The following is a 25252-nucleotide window of genomic DNA, read 5'->3' on the forward strand; positions in this document are numbered from 1 at the left end:
CTGAAATAATGCTGAGGGTTGAGTTTGCTTTCTACTGAGGATGTGTAACTCTATTAAGGAGCTTGAGATTTACATCTTAGTAATCTTGAGAAACAAGTATAGTTTTAAACTAAATTTGAAATATTAACTTAATTGAATCTTTGTTGTGAAACATGAGTTTTCTGTCCTTTTTAGGGTGTGCAGTATAGTTTGTAAAATATAGTTTATAATGTTCATACAATTTGAGGTTTGGGGCTGAGTTTAAACAGACAAAAATTAAATGCTTTTATTCCTCCACAGAAGGAAAAGGTTAGAAAAGGTCAATTAGTGAACTTTTATTTGTACTGCACAAGTATTTGATTGCCATATTATATAATAAAGGCATAAAACTCATGTGAAATACATAAAGGGAGATTGAGTGCATGATGGAAAAATGATCTTACAGACTTTTCCTATAAACATCTCTCTTGCTTTTTATGGGTCCTGAGTCACAAATAAGGTTTATGAATAAAAGTCTGCATAATCCATTCAAGCTTATTGGGTAAAAAGACCTAAAAGCTCCATTTCCTGGGTTCCTCTCAAGGTTTTGTGATACAAAGAAATGTACAGTGAGATGAAAGAGCACAAGCCATTGTAATCTATCTTTCTTGGTAAGATTACTGCTGTGAGAGTTGTATTTTTGGGGAAAGGAGAAAATTATAGTTTAGAGGAAGTATGCTTCTTTATCATATATGTGGGGTTTTAAGGTCATTTAATGTGCCACATTTTCCCAAATACAGGTGGATTTTGCAAATCGTTTTGTTGGAGGTGGTGTAACGAGTGCAGGACTTGTGCAGGAAGAAATCCGATTTTTAATCAATCCTGAGTTGATTGTGTCACGACTCTTCACTGAAGTGCTGGATCACAATGAATGTCTTATCATCACAGGTTAGTTTTGGGAAGTTTCAACAGTCTATTAGTTTTCCATTCAGATGTTAACTCTTCACCATGAACATTAATTAGTCTCAGGATTTTCATTCTTTTATTTATACCTGCTTTTTAAAATTGCTACAGTCTTATTTTCTCAACCTCATTTTGAGATAAACATTTACTCCCACTTTTTCTTGGCATAGTTATCTGAGGAACAGAGTTAGAAAGTATTCAGTTTCCGTTTAGAATTTTATGATATAATACTGCTTTTCAAAAGAAGATACTGGTATGTCTTTGAGCATATATTTCTTCCTTTATATTTTAAAGTCGTTGTTACTCTAAAATATGAAAACACTATACAAACGCAGTTTTAAACTGTTTAAAAAAAGCTTTATAGAAGGAAAATAAATCTGTATGATTTATTTTGTCCTAATTTCACATCCTGAGAGAGAAAATTATGGTTATTGCCTTGATTTCTTTAAGTTATTGTGGAAAAAGGGTGGAAATTTAGTCAAATTTATACTTTAGCTCTGTTACAATTAAAAGTTTTATTTTAATATAAATTTCTTCAGAGGTTTCAATATGTCACAGTATTGTCTTGTGAATGAGATACTTTCAAAATCACTAAATCATAGATAAATTAATTCTTTCATTTAAGTGCTTAAAAGAACATTCCCATATCAGTCATCAGCTGCTGGTTTGGTGGGTGTCTTTTTTTCTGTAAAGTGAGTTTGTTACTTCATCTTCAAATGTAGTCCTGCTTTGAATTTAGCTGTAAGACACTAAAATTCCACCTGGGTCATTAATGTTAGTTTATTTTTATATCAAAAGACTGTATGGGCAAAAACGATCCCCTATTATCGTGAGTATAGGCTCAACTATATGGGGAAACTAAGACTCCAAGATCTAGTCTTGTAGACACACTCTTTGCCTCGAGTACATTTGTAGTAATCTTCAGGAGAGTATCCCAGTTTTGCTTCTTACGTAAGATTCTCTTTGTCTTTCAGTAGTTTGATTATGAGGTATAGAGATATAAAACTGTATGACTTTATTCAAGTTCATTGTGCTTTTTCAAAGTTGTTTTTCATCAAATATAGTTTTTTTTTTGTTGTTTTTTAAATGTATTATTGTGAATTATGTGATAGTTTACGTGGGAGAACATTAGTTTTACATTCATCCTATCATATATTATTTCATTGCCATGGTTGTAATCCCCTCCATGCATCATCAGCCAGCCAAAGAGTATACCCTACAGCCCTGCCCCCCACGTCATCAGCACACAGCCCATCTCCCTCTCTGGGTCTAAAGTCTCCAGCCATTCCATCTTGGAGAGAAGATTTTTGGAGAGACAGTACCTTTTCTAAAGTGTTGAAGAGCAACACTTGAGGACTAAGGTGCACCTGACCCAAGCCATGGTATTTTCAATAACCTCATATGCATGCAAAAGCTGGACAGTGAATAAGGAAGACTGTAGAAGAATTGATGATTCTGAGTTATGGTGTTGGAGGAGAATATTGAAAGTGCCATGGGCTGCCAAAAGAACCAACAGATCCGTGTTGGAAGAAGTGCAGCCAGAATGCTCCTTGGAGGCCAAGATGGCCAAACTTCGTCTCTCGTATTGTCAGGAGGGAGCAGTCACTGGAGAAGGATATCATGTTTGGTAAGGTAGAGGGTCAGAGAAAAAGAGAAAGACCCCCAACGAGATGGATTGGCCAAGTGGCAGCATCAGTAGACTCAAGTATGGCAACAGTAGTGAAGTTGGCCCAGGATCGGGCAGTGTTTCGTTCTGCTGTGCATAAGGTCACTATGGGTAGGTACCCTCTCATAGGAACCTAACAACAACAAATCAGATTAAGCTCGGATCTCTCAACAAAAATCATGCAGCCAAGAAGGCAATGGGGAGACATATATAAAACCCTGAAAGAAAAAAACTTTCAACCAAGAATCCTCTACCCAGCAAAGTTGTCAATCAAATACGATGGTATCATCAAAACATTCCAGGATAAACAGAAGCTAAGGGATTTTGTCAAAGCCAACCCTGCTATGAAAAACATCCTAACGGAAGTTCTGTGGACTGAGAACCAACAAGAACAGACAACAACTAGAGAATGACGTACGTGGCAGCATCACTCTGAACTCAATTGACAAATGGAAGAGTCAAGAACAGAATAAAATTATAAGAACAATAGATCTGAGAGGTCAGTCTAAGATCAGTGTGAAATAAGTTAAACACATAGGAACAGAGATCCAGGTGGTGGGAAGGTCAGGTAGATTACAGGATAAAATAGACTGTCTTAATTGGAGGGAAGAGTTAATGGAATATAAGGTAACCACAATAGTGGGGTTGGGGTAGGGGTGTAGTTAGGGTGTTGGGGAGGGAAATATAAGAAGGGGGAGGAGGTGGAAGAACAAGATAGATAGGGGAACACTGAGACAGGTTTACATGGCCTAAGTGGGACAGAGGTAAATAGTTATGCATGCTCAACCTTGGAACAACAGGGCTCTATGATATAGGAATCTAGGCATAGTTTTTAGAGGGGAAATAATACTAAAATGCTTGACTGTCTTATGAATATTGGTTTCCCTTGCCTATTATTTTAAAATAGGACAGTTGAGTGGGATAGAAAGGAATGTTGGGAAACATGATTACAGAAAGCTTGTAAGCCCATCTTCAGTCTATAACTGATTAGAATACGTAAAAGGGGTTCTAGAATTTGCCCAGTGAAATAGGCCTCTTGCAAAGCCTTTGCAGAGTATAATACCTTAGGTGGAATCCTGAGTCCTATCCAGAACTTTTTGAGGAGGGACATTCCCACTAGAAAGGACAAGCAGACCAGCCTGGAACAGCTAGAGCCGCAGAAGATACATCTTCAAAGAAAGATCATCAGGAAAAACCCAAAACAAAAATGTCAGCGTGACTGGCTACTGCAAGAATAAGCAAGCTGTTCGCCAGGAAGCCATCAAGGCAAGCAATCAAGGTCTTTCATAACAAACTCCCCTCTAATACTGAAACTCAAAGGGAATACACAAACAGGGATGTAAGCTTGCTGGCAACCACATTGGTCTTCTGGTGAGTGGAAGAGGGGGAAAGGCAGCAATGAAGAGATGTGCTGAGTTCAGTCTCAGTACATTGATTCCCGTTGATATGGAGATGAGAGAGATAAGAGTAAGGGCTGGTTGGTCCAAAGTGTGTTGAGAGCTGGGGATACCTGAGCTTATAGACAAGGACATAGTCACAGAAGGCTAGAGGGAAGAATGAAGCGTCCGTCCAGCTGATATGAAGTGAGGAGAGATGCGCAAGAACACCCAAACTTGCAGACAGTACCCATTTGATCTAGCTTCGATGGCTTGATAATCAGAACTGGACTAGAGGACGGTTACAATCAATCAATCAGTCAATAAAAGTTTTAATGAAGGAAACAAGGGTAAATTGCTGCAATTTATTCAACCTGACCTATACTCATGGATGTAGTATAGGTACACAGTAATATAGGATGTAGTTCAACCTGACTTGTACTCATGTATGTAAATACCAACAAAGAGGGAACGAATCTGCACGTCAAGTGTGAAGGCTATCCCCTCTGTACACAGGGTAGATAGGGATGGGCAACTTTGACATTGGCTAGCTAAAATGAGGGGGAGCGATAGAGGCACGAAGTGACTGGCTTATAAGGATTCAAGAGGGAGTTTAGTTTAAGAGTATGGGGGGAAAAGAAAGAGTCCTCACTGAATAGATTTCATCTTCTCTAGATGGATCTGGTGAAAAGAGATGGGGATAAGATTCATATGATTCAATAGTGAATAATTGTTATCATGATTAATTGCAACTGTCACAGTTGTAAAGGTAGAAGTTTTATAACAAAAACAGTGGAGTGGTTAATCTTACAGTCCAGAAACAGAGGACCCTAGGACCATCAATGGAGAAGAACACAAGCAGAATGTGGGACGTTATCCAGAGAAGCAAGAACACCAGAGATGGGGTCATGGAGATGGGGAGCAGCTGAGGTCTCTAGATTCATGGGAAGAGAAGGACTAAGGGCTGGTGGCCAGGAGGCAGACTTGCAGAATGTACCCTTTTGGATTTGTAAATTATGATATATGCCTGAGTGTTGTGTGTTGTTTTTTTTTCTTTTTTAAAAAAAGCTAAAGTGAACAGAGACAATTGGTGTTAACTGGTAGTACATGGAGGGGATTATAATCATTGTAATGAAACAAGGTGTATGATTTGTTGAATATAAAATTGATGATCTGCCCTGTAAACTTTCACTCAATCCACAATAAAAACCTTTAAAAAAAAAAAACCCAACAGATTTTAACATTTTAGCAGTTAAGCTAAACTTGAACTGAAGACTCAAAAACAAAATTATTCTGTCAATTTTTAAGATGAGTTTACATCTTTGAAATTGAAAGTTGGTTAAAAATGCTGGACATTTCAACTCATAGATAATTTGTTTTATATACTTCATTTATCTTGCACTAAAAAAGTGATAACTCTCATGTCACCTGCCATTAATGTTGCTGTAAGTAAAGGATGGTATTTCTCTTGGGAACATTAGAATTTTTTCTCTTTTTAAATAAGGTTTGCCCCCGGCCTAAAACAGGATACCTCTGAGGTTATGTCTGATCTCTAACCTCTGTGCAGCTTTTGTAAAAGGAAAGGAAATGGCAGATCCTTGACTCACCTTCTGATCTAAGGAGAAGGACATTTGGGGTGACTTTTAACTCAGCATTTTTTTTCAGATCCACTTAACTTTGTTATAGTGCCTCCTAATTAATCTCTGTGATGTGATGCTCCCTTAATGGAAACGGCCATTTCATCAGCTGTTTGATGTCTGGATTTCTGCTCTCTCCCTTCTTAGCAGACTCTTATCCATACCCTGCTATCTATCTGCCTGATCAGTTCCATTCCTTCAATAGTGCATCCAGGCTCAGTGAGCTAATGGCTGTGATTTTCCTGCCTGAAATTTGTAAAGTAGTTTGAGAAATTGGAAGTAAATTAAATTTATCATCATTGTGGGCATCTGCTTGATATCAGACTTTTAAATAAATATGAAACAGGTCATGCAAACAGGCAAATACTTTTATCCAGACCACATTCTGTATTTGCTGTGATTCTCCTGTGGTAACCATCAGTTAAAACCATTCAGTAAGTAAGTATAAAGGGAAAGGAATTAAAACTCCCACTTCACTTTTTGTTTTTTATGGGTTTGTTTGTGTACCCTCTTTTCAGTTTTCTTTATAATATTTAGCAAACAGTAGCTCTGGGTAGTTGTTTTGCTGTTTCTGTTTGTTGAATATATAAAGCAAATACAAAGATAGAAAACTTTTACTGAATAGAGTATTAGTATTTTTAGTATAAGGAGCTCTGGCAGTGTAACGAGATGTGTGTTGGACTGCTGACCACTAGGTCAAAGCCACCAGCCACTCCCCAGAAGAAAAATGAGGCTTTCTACTCTCGTAAAGATTTATACCCTCGGAAACCCTATACCGGATCGCTATGAATTGAAACCGACTCAGTGATAGGCAGTAACAGCAAATGCAGCATTCTTACCATAAAATGTGTCCTCTAATCGCTGTGGGTCAGAACCGACTCGACAGCACTTCACAACAACAACAACAAAAGTAAGTCAAATCACACCAGATACCACAGCTCCATACATTTTTTGAGTTGCAACAGAACCAGTAGAAATAAATACAAGTGGGCACTATTGCTTATACATTTTAATCTCCAAATTTTTAAAATCTTAAGTTCATCAAAGACTTTTATTACTAGTAAAAGAAAATAATGTTTCTTACTAACAAATCTCAAGACTCTTAAAATGTCAAGATGCTTTTTGCTGTCAGGAATCCTTGATAAGAGTTTAATGGGTTCCTTCTAATTTTTTCCGTAACTAAATGTTTGTCTTTTAGTATGAAGTTTTGTGGGCTATCCCTAGATAGCCCACAAAACTTTATACTAAATATCACAAAGGTGAATCAATCTTCCTTTACTGGCTCTTATCACTGTTTTCCTTTGCATTGTCATCATAGATCATGAATCAGTTTTATTTTTTTTTAACTTTTCATTGTGAATTGAGTGAAGGTTTACAGAGCAGATCATCAGTTTCACATTCAACAGATCATATACTTTTCTTCATATGGTTACAATCCCCTCCATGCACCAACAGCTAATAGCATTGAGCTCCATTCATTCCTTCCTGTGTCTCCTGCCAACCCCATCTTTCGTCTGCCAACCTTCCTCCAGTTGTATATTGCCTGCCCCGTCACCCATGTTAATGCTTGTCTACCCTCTAGCATAGTATGGTTTCCTGTTGTGGTGGTGGTTATGTGCTGTGGAGTTGTCTCCTACTCTCCTCAAAACCATCATACATTGTTTCTTTTAAGAATGTCCCCTCCGCCCCCCCCCCCCCCCCCCGACAGACACACACACCCCTGATGTACAAACAAAATGAAAACCACACTGAGATATATAATCATTTAAACCGTCAAGGAGCACATTCTGGAAGCCAGTCTCCTGGCCACCAGCACACAGCCTTTCTCTTTCCATGAGTCTAGAGTACTCAGCTGCTCAATGTCTCCATGCCACTGTGTCTGTCTCCATCTGTAGTGTAACCCCTTCTCTGGTTTGGGTCCCCCATTCAGCTCACTCTCTTCTCTCTTGATGGTCCTAGGGTCCTCTGTACCTGGAATGTACGATTAACTACTCTCCCCTTTTTGTTACACATCTACCTTTACAGTTATGACAATCATAATTATGTATGATAACAATTACTCACTTTTGAATCAATGAATCTTATCCCCACCTCCTTTCACCAGACCCGTCTAGACAAGGTAAAAACTATTCACCGGGGATTCTACCTACCCCTGCACTCTGAAACTGAATTCCCTCTTGAAAACTTGTAAGCCAGCCACTTCGTGCTTTATAGCTCTCCCATTTTAGGTAACCAATGACTAAGTTGTCCATCCTTATCAACCTTGTGTACAGAAGGGATAGGTTTCATCCTTGATGTGGAGACTCCTTCCCTCTCGGTTGGTATTTTGAGCTCTAGTAGCCTAGTGGTTACGAATTAGGCTGCTAACCTCAAGATCAGCAGTTCGAAACTACCAGCACTTCTGTAGGAGAAAAATGAGGCTTTCTGCTCCTTTAAAGATTTACAGCCTCGGAAACCCTGTACACGGTCGCTATGAGTCGGAACCAACTCCATGGCACACCACATCCATAAATATAGGTCAAATTCAAACTGTAGCCATTTACACTTGATTCCTGTATCAAATCTCTTTATCTTCCTCTAGTTAAGTTCTGATCATGAATCCATTTTAATTGAAAACAAACTTAGTATCCATTTTTCAAAGCAGACAGTTGACATGATTTCAAAATATGTCTGCCTAGAGGAGCCAGATATAACTTGTTTAGAGCAAAAGCATTTATATGTGTATTTAGATAGCAGAAGGAAAGAAGCCCTGGTGTACCAAATACTTGGCATTTGGAATCCACTTGCCATTCCATAGAAGAAAGAGATGGCAGTCTCCTTCTATAAAGGTTTATTACCTTGAAAACCTATGGGCAATCTACTCGGTCGCGTGGTGTTGCTATGAGTTGCAATTGACTCAATGACAATGGACTTTTGGGCTCTCTTTTGTTTGTTTTATCCAAAAAAAAAAATGCTGCATTTGAGTTAGTTCAGACTCATACATAGGGTTTCCAAAACTGTAAATCTTTACAGAAACGAACAAATCAGCTGGTAGGTTTGAACCACCATCAGGGCTAGTTTTTTTAGTATGATGCCATAAGGAAATAAATCTAACGTGTTCGTCTCAGGAAAGAAAACTGAAAACAGCCTATTTTGACATGTTGTTTTAAGTGTCCAGTCGATTCCAACTCATTGCATTCCTGTACAAGGTTTCCAAGGCTGTAAGTCTTTACAGGAAGGACCTCTGGTAGCGTAGTGGTTATGAATCAGGCTGCTAACCTCAGGGTCAGCAGTTCGAAACTACCAGCTGTTCCGTGGGAGAAAGATGAGGCTTTCTGCTCCCATAAAGATTTACAGCCTTGGAAACCCTAAACAGGGTTGCTATGAGTCGGAACCGACTCCATGGCACACAACAACAACAAGTCTTTATGGGAGCAGAAAGCCTCATCTTTCTTCTGTGGAGCATATGGTAGGCTCAAATGACCGACTCTCTGATTGGCAGTTCAGTGCTTATCCTACAAAGCTGCAGGGCTCCCATCTTGACACGTTGTTAGGTGCCATCAAGTCAGTTCTGACACACAGTGACACTGTATAGGGTTTCTGAGGCACTAAATCTTTCTGGAACTAGAAAGCCTCATCTTTCTCCCACAGACCTTGTGGTTCGCAGTCCAGTGCTTATCCTATGGAGCCACTGAGCTCTCAGAAGCATGATAATGGATTGTTTTGCAACCACTTTATTTCCAAAAGACACACCACAATTTTTTTTTGTTTTTAAGATATCAGAGCAGAAAGTATTTCCTTTTTACAAATGATAAAGAGCTAACATTCCTGGCTATCTATATTCCAGTCAATCTGCTTATTTTTAGCTCCCATGTAAGTGGAGTCATATGTCTTTGGCTTCTCATGGACTCAGTGCTTGGTAGAGGGTCATTGGAAAAGAGAGGAAGTCCCTCAACAGTATGGATATGACACAGTGAATGCAACAATAGGCTCAGAGAGCAGCAATGTGAGAATGGCACTGTCCCACGCAGTGCTTCATTCGGTTGTACATAGGGTCACTATGAGGTGGAGCTGAGTGTATAAAAGTAACAACAACAACCTGCTTCTTACAGAGCCTAATGATACCAATACTGACAGCTTTATGCTTTGAGGGATTTGTAACTTGTCCTATTTAGCATGTCTTTAAATAAGTTTTATTTTCCAATCACTTCTGTGATGTAACCAAGGTAAGACTTACTGGCAACCTTGATTTTCAAATGGTCCAGTGGAGTTTAGTGACTTGTTTTGTGTCTCTAATCAGTGTGGTGCTCTATTTACCATACCTTGCTTGTTTTATAGATAATGATTTTCTACATGTGTCAATTGCATAATACTTTCTGATGAACTATTTCTGTACTTATTCTAGCTCCAGTAAAATAGTGCTATTCCTGTTTTCATTTTTTTTTTCCAGAAAATCTTTATGCAACTTCTTTTATTATTCTTGTGTTGTAGCTGTAGGTGCAAACATTCATAATTCATGATCCTTGCCCTTGAGGAGTTGGTAGTCTAGTGAAGGTAGTTTAATTTCAGTTTCTAAAAACAACTTTATGGAGGCATAATTGACACTTAATAGAGTGAAAGTATCTATCATCCCCAGTGTTTTCTCGTGGCCCTTTGTAACCCTTTGCTCTAACCCCTTTGTACTTCCCATCTCCAAACAAACCTGTGGTATGTCTTTTGCCTTAAAGACTAATCTGCATTTTCTAGAATTTTGCATGAATAGAATACTAACAATATACAAGGGTAAGTAAAAATTACTACTATGATTCCAGGTCTTATACATGCATGATTTTGTTTCAAACAAAACCTGTCTAAATGTGTCTGTATAATCGGTGGATGGCTGCAGGCAAGTTCTCTCAACAATACTCTTAGGGTGCCTTCAAAACAACCGTGGCTTCTGAGAGGATCTGCTAGATCAGTTCAATGGGAGTCAGAAAGTCAGACCGCAAGGTTATTGTGACTTTGTTTTGGTATGCCAAAGGAAAAGTCTTGATAAGATTTTTTTTCAAAGAACACAGAATGACTACAGGGGCTCGTTATTAAGAAGTTTTAAGGGAATTGAAAATTGCATTGATGAGTAAAAGACCAGAGAATTTGCACTGAGAACTTTTTATCCATCATGACAATGGTGATTCTTCAAGGGTAGCAAAGGCTGTCCTATGAGAATTTCATTGGAAAACCTTACCTCATCTACTTTACAGCCCTGAGCTTGCCCTTCAGACCTCTTTTTGCTCTCCAAACTCAAACCATATTTAAAAGGAACACTGTTTGAGTCCCTTGAGGATGCCGAAACGGCCATTTTGAAATGGTGTAAAACAAAGTGCATAGAATTCTTTGGGGAAAGATTAGGCAACCATTTACAGAGTTGCTGTGAGTCAGAACTGACTCCCCAGCTCTTAACAACAGACCTAGAAGAAATGTTGCAAACCAAGAGCTTCACAGTTTGATACGTTTGTTCAATAAAAGTTTCTATGATTTTCACCAGTATTTTATTTACCCTCTTATTCTCCTTCTATTTGTTTGTGTTCATTAGAATTAATTTAAGATTTATCTTTGTTGTTGCATGTATCAATATCCCATTCCTTTTCTTGCTGAATAGTGCACTGCTCATATTGATACACCACAATTTGTATATTCGTACTTTTTGTAACGGACATTTGGTTGATTCTAGTTTGGGGCTCTTACATCTAAAGCTGCTGTGAACACTTGTGCACAAATCTTTATATGGACATATGCTTTTCTTTCTCTTGGGTAAATACCCGAGAGTACAATGACTGAATTACATGGTAGAAGCTAACCTTTTTAGAAACTGCCAAACTGTCTTCCAAAGGGTCTGCACTATCCCATTCACACCGGTAGTCTATGTTGTTGTTGATTGCAGAGAGGATCTGCTGGACCAGGTTAGTGAGAGGCAGAATCAGATCACAAGATTATGGGGACTCTTCTGGCATGCCAAAGGGATAATTTTGATAGACTTTTCTCAAAGGACACAGGATGATCACAGGGGCTCATTATTAAGAAATTTTAAGGAAATTGAAAATTACCTAGACAAGAAAAAGACCAGGAGGTATATGTGACCGCTGTGACGTGAAATCAACCTTGGTGATTCTTTCTCTCCCTCATGAAGGCAGTATACCACTAAATATTCTATTGTGTATTTCCTAAGAATTAGGACATTTTCGAATATAAGGGCAGCATAGTTTTCAAAATTAGCAAATTTTAACATTTTGATAGAGTATGTACTATTAACTAATGCCTAGTCAAAAAAGGAGTTGTGGTATGGTTCTGTGGGTTAATGCTCTGTACTGCAAAGTCCATTTAAACTGCAAGATTGGCGGTTCATGCTCACCAGTCGCTCCTCCGAAACCCTATACAGGGTCTTTATGGATTAGAGCCAACTCAATAGCACTTAACAACAAGTCACAAAAAAATGATGTTTACTTGTGCTTTTTTGACTATGTAAAGAGTTTCAACTGTGTGGGTCATGATAAACTATGGATAACATTGCAAAGAATGGATATTCCAGAGCACTTGATAGTGTTATAGTGTTCATGAGGAGCCTGTACATAAGCCAATATGTAGTCATCTAACAGAAGTGGTGGTAGTGGTGTGCCATGGAGTCAGTTCCAACTCATAGTGACCCTGCATAGGATTTCTGAGGCTGTAAATCTTTAAGGGAGTAGAAAGCTTCCCTCATGTTCTAACAGAATTGTTGTGAAGTGCTTTCGGGTAGATTCCAACCTATAGCGACCATGTATAGGGTTTCCAAGGAGCAGCTGATGAGCTTGAAACACCAACCTTGCAGTTCAAACGACTTTTCAGTCTGACACATTAGCCTAGGGGATACTAAATACTTACTCAATCTGTAAGGAGCACAGTGGCTCTGTAGAATAAGCACTGGACTGTGAACCACAGGGTCAGCAGTTCAAGGTCACCAGATGCTCCACTGGAGAAAGATGAGGCTTTCTGCTCCCACAAAAGATTTGAAGTCCCAGAAACCCTATACAACATCTTTGTGAGTCAAAACCGACTCCATGGCACTTAACAACAATTCAGTTTGTTTGCTGAGCAAGTAATCCTAGTAGCTGGATAAGATGAAGAAGAACATGGCATCAGGATTAGAGGAAGACTCATTAAAGCCTTTGATGTCCAGATGTTAAAACCTTACTTGCTGAAAACAAAGAAGACTTTTAAAAAACTTAATTACTGATGGAGATCAAAGACCACAGCCTTCAGTATGGATTGCACTTCAATGTAAAGAAAACAAACTCTCACCTCTGAACCAATAAATAACATGATAAGTGGAGAAAAGATTGAAGTTGTCAAAAACTTCATTTTGCTTGGATTGATGATCAACACTCATGTAAGCAGCAGTCAAGAAATCAAACAATGTATTGCACTAGGCAAATGTGCTACACAAGATCTCTTTAAAGCATTAAAGAGCAAAGATAACAGTTTGAGAACTAAAGTGTGCCTGACCTAAGCCATAGTATTTTCAATAGCCTCTGGTAGCGTAGTGGTTACGAATCGGGCTGCGAACCTTAAGGTCAGCGGTTCGAAACTACCAGCCGCTCCGCGGGAGAAAGATGAGGCTTTCTACTCCCGTAAAGATTTACACCCTCGGAAACCCTGTACAGGGTCGCTATGGGTCGGAACCGACTCGACGGCACTTAACAACAACAACAACAATATTCATTTAAAGGAGCTCTGGTAGCGTAGTGGTTACGAATCGGGCTGTGAACTGCAAGGTCAGCAGTTGGAAACTACCAGCTGCGCCATGGGAGAAAGATGAGGCTTTCTGCTCCCGTAAAGATTTATAGCCTCAAACCCTATACAGGGTCGCTGTGGGTTGGAACCAACTCAACAACAACAACAACATTATGCATGTGGGAGTCCTGGTGTAGCACTGAGTTAATGTGCTTGACTGAAAAATTGGTTTGAACTGCAAGGTCAGCGGTTCAGACTCACCAGCCGCTCTCCAGAAACCCTGTACAGGGTCACTATGGGTTGGACCCACCTCAGTGGCACTTAACAACAATATGTGAAAGTTGGGACAGTGATTAAAGAAGACTATAGAATAATTGATATATTTTAGTTGTGTTGGAGAATACGTAAGTACCACAGACTGCCTGAAGAACAAACAAATCTCTGTTGGAAGAAGTACAACCAGAATGCTCCTTAGAAGCAGGATGGTGAGACTTCATCTTTCATACTTTAGACATGTTGTCAGGAAGGAACAGTCCCTGGGGAATGACATTGTGCTGTTGATTCTTAAGCACTGAAGTGATTATTAGTCGATCTCAGGAATTGGAGTGAACATAATTATAGTGAATTACTTACGACACCACCTGTGCTGATAAGCCCATGCCTGATGAGTTAGAAGTATATGTTATGTGGAGATTTTGTGCATTGTCTTGTCAAATGAATGGTGGTGGTGTGTCACCAAGTTGGTTTCAGTTCAGTACAAACCTGTATAGGGTTTCCAAGGCGATAAATCTTATACGGAGCAGAAAGCCTCATCTTTTTTCTGCGGAGCAGCTGGTAAATTTGAACTACTGACCTTGAGGTCAGCAGCCCAGCCCATGATCCACTACACTACCAGGGTTCCTCAAATGAAGGCTAATTACCATTTTTCCCTCCCTCTTATCCCATGCCATACTACTCTGGCTTTACAAAGTCTTTTGAAGTACCTTTCATGTTGGTAGGCAACTCCTAGATTTTATTTTAATGTTATTTTTCTTAGCAGGGAATGCATGTGTGTAGAATTTATTTTTTCAACAATACATTTATGATCTTACCATCAGGTTATGTCAGCGGACTTTTATGAGACACCATTGTATGCATTTTTCATTTAAAGAAGGCAGTGACTCCCAGCATGTTTTGTTTTCTATGCTGATGGAGGCATTCAGTTACTCTTTATAGATAAACAGTATAATGGCTTTTGGGGTGTCTGAGGGAAATAATAAGTAAACAAGACTAGGGTTTTATTTTATTTTTGTTTTGTTTTTTATTTCTGCCAATGAGATAATTTCAGTAAGGAGGAAAAGGTTTATTTATAATGACTATGTAGAAGGCACAGGTTTCAAAAGAAATCTCCCTGAAAATCCGCAGTGACAAATGATTTGTTTCAGGTACTGAACAGTACAGTGATTATTCGGGCTATGCCGAAACGTACCGCTGGGCCCAGAACCATGAAGATGTGAGTGAGAGGTGAGTCATGGCTGATGGTAGTACTGTATGGCTACAAGACAAGGAACATGGGCCTCACCCATCTGCTGTTACTTCAGCCCTTGAACTATCTTTTTAAACTCGTTATTGTAAGTTCATTACCAATTAAAACAACCCAAAACCTATGCCATTCTTGACCTCAAAGTTGCCAATTGGAAGCAGTGATACTAAACTTCCAAATCTAATTAGAGCAGGTTCTAATGAAAGCTGTTAGATTAGGTAGATGGGAGAAGCCTAATTTGGTTGATTTACCTAATTCTACAAGCCAGCTGACAGCAGAAGCGGCCATGAATTTTGCTGCTTGCATCTTCTAGCTCTTACTGAAGTCTATTTTTAAACTTGGACTTCCATGTTTCCACATTAAATTTGTGTCTTTTACCAGAGGTAAATTGTTGCGGAAATGGTGCGTGAAAGCTTGTGTGTTTATGCCATGGTGCCAGGAAGAATCAGCTGTCCCCTTTGTATAACCATATCCGTGCCTCAAACTTACTTTTTTTGTAATGTCTTATGTTTCTTTCTCCCTTTATTTTATTTAAAATATGTAGTTGCAGTAAACAGTTATTTACATGGATGTTTATTCCTAGTAGTTACTTACAGGCTAACATGAAAGTTTCTACTGTTATTTTTCAGTGCAAAAAGTTGCTTGTCATGTTAGTATGTGAGTTAATAAAGAAATGAAGTATTTGGAATTGCACCTTCCAAAATTATCATCTCAACCAGACTTTCCTGTTCCTACAGGCAATGTATTGTTATTATCTGCTGTGCAGTTTCAGTCATTATTTTAAAAACCATTTTTCACAGTAGGTAGAATGTTCTGAATCCTTATACATTCTTTCTCATACTTGACTCCTCAGGATCATTTCCAAGACACTATGTGGTGATGCTACAAACCCAGCTTTTTAGAGCAGATTCCTCAAAGCTGAAGAATGAACTTCTTTTGAGACATACATGTCATATTTTTATTATCAGAGGAAAATCCTTTTGTTTGTCTGAAAATCCTTTAACCTCTGAGACTCAGTGTAAATGATGCACCTCCTGTGTACAGCATGTCATGTTGTGTTGTCTCCTGATAGTTTTCGATTACTGCTTAATATTTGACAGTCCACAGTGCATATGTCTCTGAATCTAAAAATAAAAAGGTCTTTCGTGACCTTTTGTTTTGCTGAGAACTGTAGCTACTGGCTTGTTTCTTTCCTTGAGGACTTTCGAACGTTCCACTCTCTAAGTCTGCCACAGTCTCAGAAACCAGCCCCTGTGTGACTGTATTACTTCTGTGAGTGGTTTCACCTGTTCTTTGTCTTTCTCCTCTCTCTGTCCTGTCCAGGGATGACTGGCAGAGGCGTTGCACTGAGATTGTTGCCATCGATGCACTTCACTTCAGACGCTACCTCGATCAGTTTGTGCCTGAGAAAATCAGACGTGAGCTTAACAAGGCCAGTAACCTTATTTCTTAGTTCCTCTGGCAGCTGTCATCTGTGTACTGCCATTTTATTAATGCTGAAATTAATGCTTTCTGGTCATTCTTGCAGTGTCAATAAGTCTGCCAGCAGCTCTCCTGATTTAATGGCTGTGTCAGCTTGTACAAGATGTACTTTCCATTTCGTAATTGTTTGATTACTGGCAGCGGCTGCCAGATTTACTGCTGCTTGATATTCAACCCTACACATACATTTATCTCATGAAGTACTCTAGCTGCTTATGGAAATTTAAAAATCTTAAAACCATGTAGAAATGAATGAACCCTGAAAAATTTTTTTCAGACCAGCCCAACATTTTCTCTACAATGATTGAAACAAATAAATAAAAGAACTCAAGTTAATATTAATCTATTATAGTTAATATTCACAGACACTGGAAAGAAATGTAAACTGTTTATTGATTTGGTGATTTGACATATTTATATAATACGATTTTCTGTAACAGTTAATCATTTTCCATTTAAAATATTATACTATATTAATACAAAATGAGCCATATTTATTGGTAATTGTTATTTTCACTATTGTTAACCATAATAAATAAACTGTATAAAAGAGAATGCAGATTTGGGGCCATACCTTACCAAAACACCTGAGATGTTTACTTGTTAGTTTAGTTCCTCACATAATCTCCCAGCCAAGAAACTAACCCAATTCTGAAAACCACTGTTTAACTCCCATAAATAGGAGTTGGTTATGAGATTATTTGTTAAAATGATGAGGTTTGTGGTTTTGCATGGCTACACATGTGTCAGTTTGTATATAGAGGCTTTGATAATGACAGAAGACTGTAATGTACCAGTGCAAGGGGTTACAGTAGTCTCTGATTGGCAAATCGGACAGTGAATCTGTTGTCCTCACACCTTCTTCCTGTTTCTACTCCATCTACTGTACAAGAGTATCCTGTCTGGTGCTCTGCACATCCCAGCTCAGCAGCCTTGCCTTGTATGTTGTTATTAAGTAAACAATCAAAGCTTTTAATATACTTACAAGTTAGTAGGTATTTGAAATATAAATATATTGTCTTATATTTTAATCCATTAAAAAATCTAATATGTTCTTGTGCATGTTTTCTTATATATAATTTATTAGATTATTTTAATATTTGCAGTTCTCACAGAAATCACATAAAAAGTTTGAATACTGTGCACTGTTTTCCAAAGCTGAATTTATATATAACACACTTATTTTTGGAAGGGGGAGGTATGTGTAATTCCTCAGAAAAACTATGCAGAAACACTGTTCTTTGGCTAATCAAGCAATCCCAGATTTCTATCTCTCACCTGATTCTGACTTTGAAAGTCAGATTGGCCTACCGAGAAGTCTGTCTTTTACTAGTAATCAGGTATGTTTTAAATTCATACTACTTGCACTATTCCATTAAGATTATCTTTAAATTTTCACCAGATGTTTGCGTTCTTTTCCCTTTTATTGTGTTTTTGGTGAAAGTTTACACAGCTAATTGGTGGTGGGGGTGGTGATGTGCCATGGAGTCGGTTCCAACTCATAGCAACCCTGTACAGGGTTTCAGAGTTTGCAAATCTTTACAGGAGCAGAAAGCCTCATCTTTCCCACGGAACAGCTGGCAGTTTCGAACTGCTGACCTTGAGGTTAGCAGCCCGATTCATAACCATTACGCTACACAACAACTGAGGTTCCCATTAGCAGTTTTTCTATAGATAGCTCAGTGCCGTTGGTTACAGCTGTCACAGTGTGTCTTCATTCTCATCAGTTCCACATGAGTTCCATTCTGCTTGTTCTGATTCCACTCATCTAACTCCCATGCCCTCCTTGTCTTTTCAGCTTTGCTTTGGGTAAATGTTGACTGTTGGGTCTCATGCAGTTGATTATTTAAGAGAACACTTTACTTACTCGATGATGATGTGTCTTTTACAAGGTATTAGTTTTTAATCACAACTGTGTAAATTTTTCATATGGTCATTGATAATTAGAAGACATTTACATAAGTGATAGATAGTTTGGAGAGAAATACAAGAAAAATAAAATAAAACAAAAACATGTTTTACTATGTTGCTGTGTGCATCGAGTTGCTTCCAACTCAGTGACCCTGTGTTGGGTTTTTTTTCTTCTGTGGAGTGGCTGTTGAATTCAAACCGCCAACCATGAAGTTAACAGCCCAAAGCATAGCCCACTATACCAGGGCTCCTGTTGTACACATTAACACAGATTTAAAAGCTGATTTTTTTTTTTTTTTTAAATGGATAGAGTCCATATTCCTGTATATATTGGTCTATGGGAACAATAACATTTACTTTTGGAAATTATTCTCAATTACATCCTCTTAAAAGATCGTTTTTTGGACATAAATAAATCTCTTATTTTTTGATTGTTCATGACCATTCAGTATTCTATATTGTATAACACTAATCTTCAATTAGCTGTCTTCAAAGACACAAGGCTTTTTAAAGATTTGAAATTTTGGGGTTGGGTGAATAAGTTAGATTAATTGTTGTAGGTACTACCAATATCGAAAAAAAAATATATCTAGAATTTCGTGTCTCATGACACACACTTTGTACAAAAAGAACGAGTACTTAACTCTCCTAGCAAGAGAAGTCTTGTCTCATTCTCGTAGTCAATGTCCAGAATACTGCCTGCCTTCGCAAAAGTATTTGTTAACTGAATTGGTCAATGATTGATAAAATAACTTCTTAGACAACACAAACACAGTTTTTAAGGTAAACTTTTTAGAAATTAAGTACATTATCTCGAATCACTCAGATGTTGCAAATTCTTCGACATTTCCTTTCTTCAAGTCAAAGGAGCCTTGGTAGTACATTGGTAAATGCCCAACTGCTAACCCAAAACTCCACAGTTCGGACCAACCAGCAACTCTGTGGGAGAAAAGACCTGGGGATCAGCTCTAAGAAAGGTTACACTTGGGAAATCTAGTTCTTCTGTGTCTTTAGGGTGCCCGTGATTCAGAATTCATGGGATAACACACCAAAACAACATTTTTCTTCAAGTCTTAAATAATTACAGTATTAAATCAAGTGTAGAACAGCAGGTGAAATCATCTGGTGCAGATGGGTTGACTTTTAGTGTATAGTAATACAGTTCTATATTTGTTTTCAGCCTGCCATCATTTGTCAATACGCAGTTAAGTCTAATTTATAGTTCTTAAACGATTATTTTCTGTCACATACAAATAAATTGGGGGGAGTGGGGTGTTTGATTATACAAGTAAAGAAAGCGTGAGGCGTGCCTGCAGTATGACAACAAGAGGTGTTGTTGACTGGAGAGTGGTTGCGTCCTGAATAGATTTCCATCCTGAAATGTATGTACCCTGTTCACTTCCCTAATAAGCCACAGAATCGTGAGTTCTGTGTGGCCTTTGCAATGGATTATCTAACCCAGATACGAAGCAGGGAGTGCTGTGGGAGGAATGGTTGGTGTCAGAATAGGTAAAGAAGGTTGTAGGGTGGAGGCATGTCTGACCTCCGTTTCCTAGAAATCAGCCTGTGGCTGATTCTGAATTTGATTTCTCTTTTCCTTTTGTGAAGCCAGGGGAAGTCAGACACACGGTCCTTTCATTAACTGCTTTATTCCTAAAAAAAATAATAATAATAAAAATTCTGTTAGCAGTGTTTAAAAATTTTTGTTTTTTACTGAAAAGGAAAAAGTAATCATTGAGTTTTGTTAAAATTGTTATTGACAACCAAATTAGAAAGTGAATCCGTATAACTTTGGACTTTCTAGATTAAAGCATTTCGTCATTTATTGCTGTACATATTAAATGGATTTATGAACTTTAGTACAGGCAACAGGGAGCTTTTCCATGAACCAAGAGCACAACTTAGAAAGAATACTAGATTAAATATTTTGCGTCTCATGTTCTATAAACGCAGGGCTGTATGAAATCTCTTCAGAGATGACGTGCTTTTTTTAAAAAAATGATAGATAAAAAGTGGCCATGAATAGAAAAAGTGTGTTTTTATAGACAAAGCAACAAAGAATAAGACAAGTTTGGCCATCAGAATTCATTATGAGCCCTGGTGGCTTGTGGGTTATGCATTGGGCTGCTAACCACAAAGTCAGCAGTTAGAATCCACCAGCTGTTCCACAGGAGAAGGATGAGGCTTTCTGCTCCCATAAAGCTATCTAGCCTTGGAAACCCTGTGCAGGGTCATAATGAGTCAGAACCGACTCCGGGGCATGCAGCACCAGTAGAGGTCTGTTTGCTACTTTTAAGCATTATTCACTGGCTAATAATTAGAAAGGAAATCCCACAGAGTACTTCAGTACCTCATGAGAGTCACTCTGTCTAAATCTTTATCTAGCCTCTTCAACCCCATCATGACTTGTAGGTAGAGTTGGTTTTTAAAATGCAGGAATCAGTATCCTTTTATCTGATCCTGTGAAGCAATGTTAAATCCTGTGAGAGACCAGCTGAGTAACATTCTAGATGAGAATTATCTTTGTGGTTGGAAAGATTGATGATTGCAGCCTTTAAAAGTGACAAATAGCACAGCACAGGAAACAAGAAATCAACTGCGAAAAGTTGTGTTTAGCTATTTTAGGCCCATTCAGGTAAGATTAAATAATGACTATACAAGGGAAAAGCAACAAATAATTGTTACTAGGATTCCAGTTCATACTTGCACAGGTTTATTCCAAACAAAACATGTTTAGACATGTTTCTGTGATCAATGGATGGTTGTAGATGAAAACAAAACAAAACGCATTTGTTTGCGGATTATTAAGGTGCCTTTCAAAAACAGATCCAATAAAAACAGTGGCTTCAAAAGTGCTCCACTGGGCCAGTTAAATTTAAGGAAAAGAGGTCAGCTTCAAAAGTCATGGGAACTGTTTTGTGGAATTACAAAGGGATAATCTTGATAGATTTTTCTCATGAGACACATGGTAATCATGGAGGCTTGTTATGAAGTTTTAAGAAAATGGAGAACTGCATTGGTGAGAAAAAGGCCAAGAAAATTGCACCAAGAAATTTATGCCCGTCACGTCAATACATCTGCTCTTTCTTGGAGGCTAGCAAGGACTGTCTTATGAAAATTTCATTGGGAAACCTTACCTCAGGCCCACTAAAGCCCTGCTATTGCTCCTTCATACTTCTTTTTGTCTACAAAACCTGAACTGGTGCTTTAATGACTTATGTGTGCAAAGTAGTCAGCTGTAGATCATAACAAACTCTGAATCAAATTGTGAAGACTGCGTATTCCAGAACACCTTACTGTGCTCATGAGGAACCTGTACATGTCCATCAGGCAGTTGTTTATACAAAACAAGGGAATACTGGATAGTTTAAAATTAGGAAAGGTGGGTATCAGGGTTGTATTCTTTCACCATACTTATTAAATCTGTACCTAGACCAAGAAGCAGTTGTTCGAACAGAACATGGGAACACTGAAAGTTTTAAAATTGGGAAAGGTGTGAGACAGGGTTGTATTCTTTCACCATACTTATTCAACCTGTATGCTGAGCAAATAATACGAGAAGCTGGGTTCTATGAAGAAAAACGTGGCATCAGGATTGGAGGAAGACTCATTAACAACCTGCGATATGCAGATGATACGACCTTGATCGCTGAAAGTGAAGAGGACTTGAAACATTTACTTACGAAGATTAAAGAGCACAGCCTTCGATATGGATTGCATCTCAATGTCAAGAAAACAAAAATCCTGACCACTGGACCAATAAACAACATTCTTATCAATGGAGAAAGGATTGAAGTTGTCAAGGACTTCATTCTTCTTGGATCAACTATCAACACTCGCGGAAGTAGCAGTCAAGAGATCAGACAACGTATTGCACTGGGCAAATCTGCTGCACAGGAACTTTTTAAAGTATTGAAGAGCAGAGATGTCAGCTTGAGGACTAGGGTGCGCCTGACCCAGGCCATTGTGTTTTCAATAGCCTCATATGGATGCGAAAGCTGGACAGTGAATAAAGAGGATCGTAGAAGAATTGATGCCTTTGAGTTGTGGTGTTGGAGGAGAATACTGAGGGTGCCATGGACTGCCAAAAGAACCAATAGATCTGTTTTGGAAGAAGTGCAGCCAGAGTGCTCCTTGGAGGCCAGGATGGCTAAGCTTCGTCTCTCCTACTTTGGACATGTAGTCCGGAGGAAACAATCGTTGGAGAAGGATGTCATGCTGGGTAGGGTGGAGGGTCAGAGAAAAAGAGGAAGACCTCCAACGAGATGGATCAGCCAGGTGGCATCATTGATGGACTCGGGGGTGGCAGCGGTGGTGAGGTTGGCCCAGGATCGAGCATTGTTTCGTTCTGCTGTGCATAGGGTCGCTATGAGTCGGTTCCGACTCGATGGCTCTTGAGAACGACAGCAACATTAAATCTGAATGCTGAGCAAATAATCTGACAAATTGGATTATTTGAAGAAGAAAGTTGGTATCATGATTGAAGGAAGACTCTAACATCTTTCTGGTGTTTTCTGCTTTCATCCAAGAACCATCAGCAATAATATTTCTTACTCCACATCCTTGTCTGAATCCAGCTTGAATTCCTGGCAACTCCCTATTAGTGAACTGCTGCAATGGTGTTTGGATTATCTCCAGCAAAATTTTACTTACATGTCATATTAATGATATCTTTTGATGATTTCCACATTCCCTCAAGTCATTTTTCTTTACAATGGGCATAAATATGGATCTTTGCTAATCGGTTTGCCAGGTAGCTGTCTTCCAAATTTCTTGGCATAGACAAATAAGCACTTCATGACTGCATTAGTTTGGTGAAACATTTCAATTTGTATTCCATCATTTTCTAGAGCCTGGTTTTTTGTCAGAGCCTTAAGTGCAGCTTGGACTTCTTTCTTCAGTACTATTGCTTCTTGATAATGTGCTACCTCCTGAAGTGGTTGAACAGAACAAATATGACGGACTTCAGTATGGTTGTTGCGCATTTCATTATCATATTTTGTTTTTACAATCTGCCCTTTGAATCTAACTCTTTTACTTCCTCAGTTCTTCCATTCACTTTCACTTCTCTACACTTCAGCAAGTTTTAGAGTCTCTTCTGGCACCCATTTGGTTCTTTTCTAGTTTTGCTGCCTTTTTAAGTAAGGAACCTTTGCTTTCTTCATGGGTGATTTTTTTTATTTTTAAACTTTTTATCGTGAATTGAGTGAAGGTTTACAGACAAGGTTGTCAACTGTATATTCCACAAGTCATACTTTGTTTCATCTCAGTGATTGCAATCTTGTCGATGTAACTACAGTTACCCCACTTCCTCATGTGGTTCCTGTTTCCATTCCGCTCACCTTCTCATCCCTTTTCAAATTTGTCCTTAGGTAAATGCTGCCCTTTTGATCTTGATTGATTGACCTTTCCCTGGTAAACATAGCTCACCAGTGTTGTTGTCCCCTCTATATACCTATCTACTGCTTGGCTGAGAATTAGGCCACAAGGGTGGGTTCCTTCCCAGACATGAAGGGAGTTGAGGACCATAGTTTCAGGTTCCTCTAGTTGAATTCTGACCAGTAAGCCCGGTCTTTTAATTATTATTATCACTAATAATAATAACTTTGAGTTTTGTTCCACATTTTCTCCCACTCTATCCCGGGCCTTCTAATATGATCCCTTTCAGAGCCTTTGGTAGTGGTAGCCAGGCACCATATAGTTCATCTGGTCTCAGAGTCGGGGAGACTGATGTTCACAAGTTTCAATAGTCTGTTGGACTAATTGATTCCAAGCATCTTCAGTTCCCATCACTCTTCTTTCCTCCACACATGGAAAGACCAGGAGTTGTACTTTAGATGGCTGCTTGTGAGCTTTTAAGATCCTAGACGCTATTCACCAAAGTAGGATATAGGGCATTGTCTTTGTGGACTATGTTATGCCAGTTGTCTAGGGTATTCCCTGAGACTGTGGTCCTTAATCCCTGGCCCAACAACTCATTGCCTCAAGATATTTGGTGATATCTAAGAAGTTTTCATCATTTTGCCCTTTGTAAGCTCCACCAGTCTTAGCTGTGTTTGCAGGAAAGATAAATACCCACATACAAATAGATACTTTCAAACCGATATTTATGAGCATATTACCTCTTACTCCCACACCCACTCACCCTGTGTCTCTGTTTCTACCTGCATAACACTGTTGTTCCAAGGAGGTGTATATATCACTATTTAACTTTATCTCCTTTAGCCTTTGTGTAACTCCTCGTGTTCATCATTCTATAAACCTCCCATTTCTTGCATATTGCCTTGCCCCTTATATATTGTCTTCTCCATGAACCAAGCTAACATGTGTCTACTCTCTAGCCCCAAGACTGGTGGTCTGTCAGTTTGGTGTCCTCTGGTGGCTTGCGTGTTGCTGTGATGCAGGAAGATATTTGTGATAATTAGGTTCTGTGTCAACTTGATTGAACCAGGATTCCCAGTGATGATTGGCTATCAGTAGGCATAATTAACTCTATGATGATTGGCTATGAGCAGCCAAGCAGTTGAAAGGGTGTTTCCTTGAGGGTGTGGTCTGCTCCCTATATAATAGACATGCAGGTAAGATTTGTTCTCTTTCCTGCTGGTACTGAATCTTGCATCTGGGTCATCCTCCAACCTCAGGTTCTTTGAGCAGCCAGTGGTCTGCTCTGTTGTGTGCTTGCCTGCTGGGCCTGACTGCCCAGTGTGCTTGAAAAACTAGACACCTGCCGGAGGGCCCTGCATGCCTGTTCCTGTTGTCCCAGCTCATATGCCGGTTCTGCAGTGCATTGCCCAAGCCTTGGTCAACCCTCACTCTGCTGTCACCCCTGCTCCAGTACCAAGGTCTTGCTCTGTGCCCCAACTTGGGACTCCTGCCTCCCAGAGCCACCTGCACATTTTGGTTTGCCTGGCCTGCACTTGGAACTCTCCTATCTCTACAATCATGAGCCATTTCCTTGAAATAAACTTCTCTCTCTCTCTGTCTCACTCTCTATGTATGTGTGTGTGTGTGT

At 39.0% G+C, this 25252-nt stretch overlaps 1 protein-coding gene across 4 annotated transcripts in view; it reads left to right on the forward strand.

Moving 5' to 3' along the window:
• The window catches only part of PARG (poly (ADP-ribose) glycohydrolase), a 244861-nt gene that overhangs the window by 159954 nt on the left and 59655 nt on the right, over positions 1-25252 (forward strand). For all 4 annotated transcript variants that reach the window (XM_006874599.1, XM_006874597.1, XM_006874600.1 and 1 more), the window contains 3 exons: positions 759-906; positions 14750-14828; positions 16171-16279. In XM_006874599.1, coding sequence (XP_006874661.1) covers positions 759-906; positions 14750-14828; positions 16171-16279 — 336 coding nt within the window. The remainder of the gene's footprint in view (positions 1-758; positions 907-14749; positions 14829-16170; positions 16280-25252) is intronic.

Source organism: Chrysochloris asiatica, unplaced genomic scaffold (genome assembly GCF_000296735.1).
Source record: "Chrysochloris asiatica unplaced genomic scaffold, ChrAsi1.0 scaffold00289, whole genome shotgun sequence".
NCBI lineage: Eukaryota > Metazoa > Chordata > Mammalia > Afrosoricida > Chrysochloridae > Chrysochloris > Chrysochloris asiatica.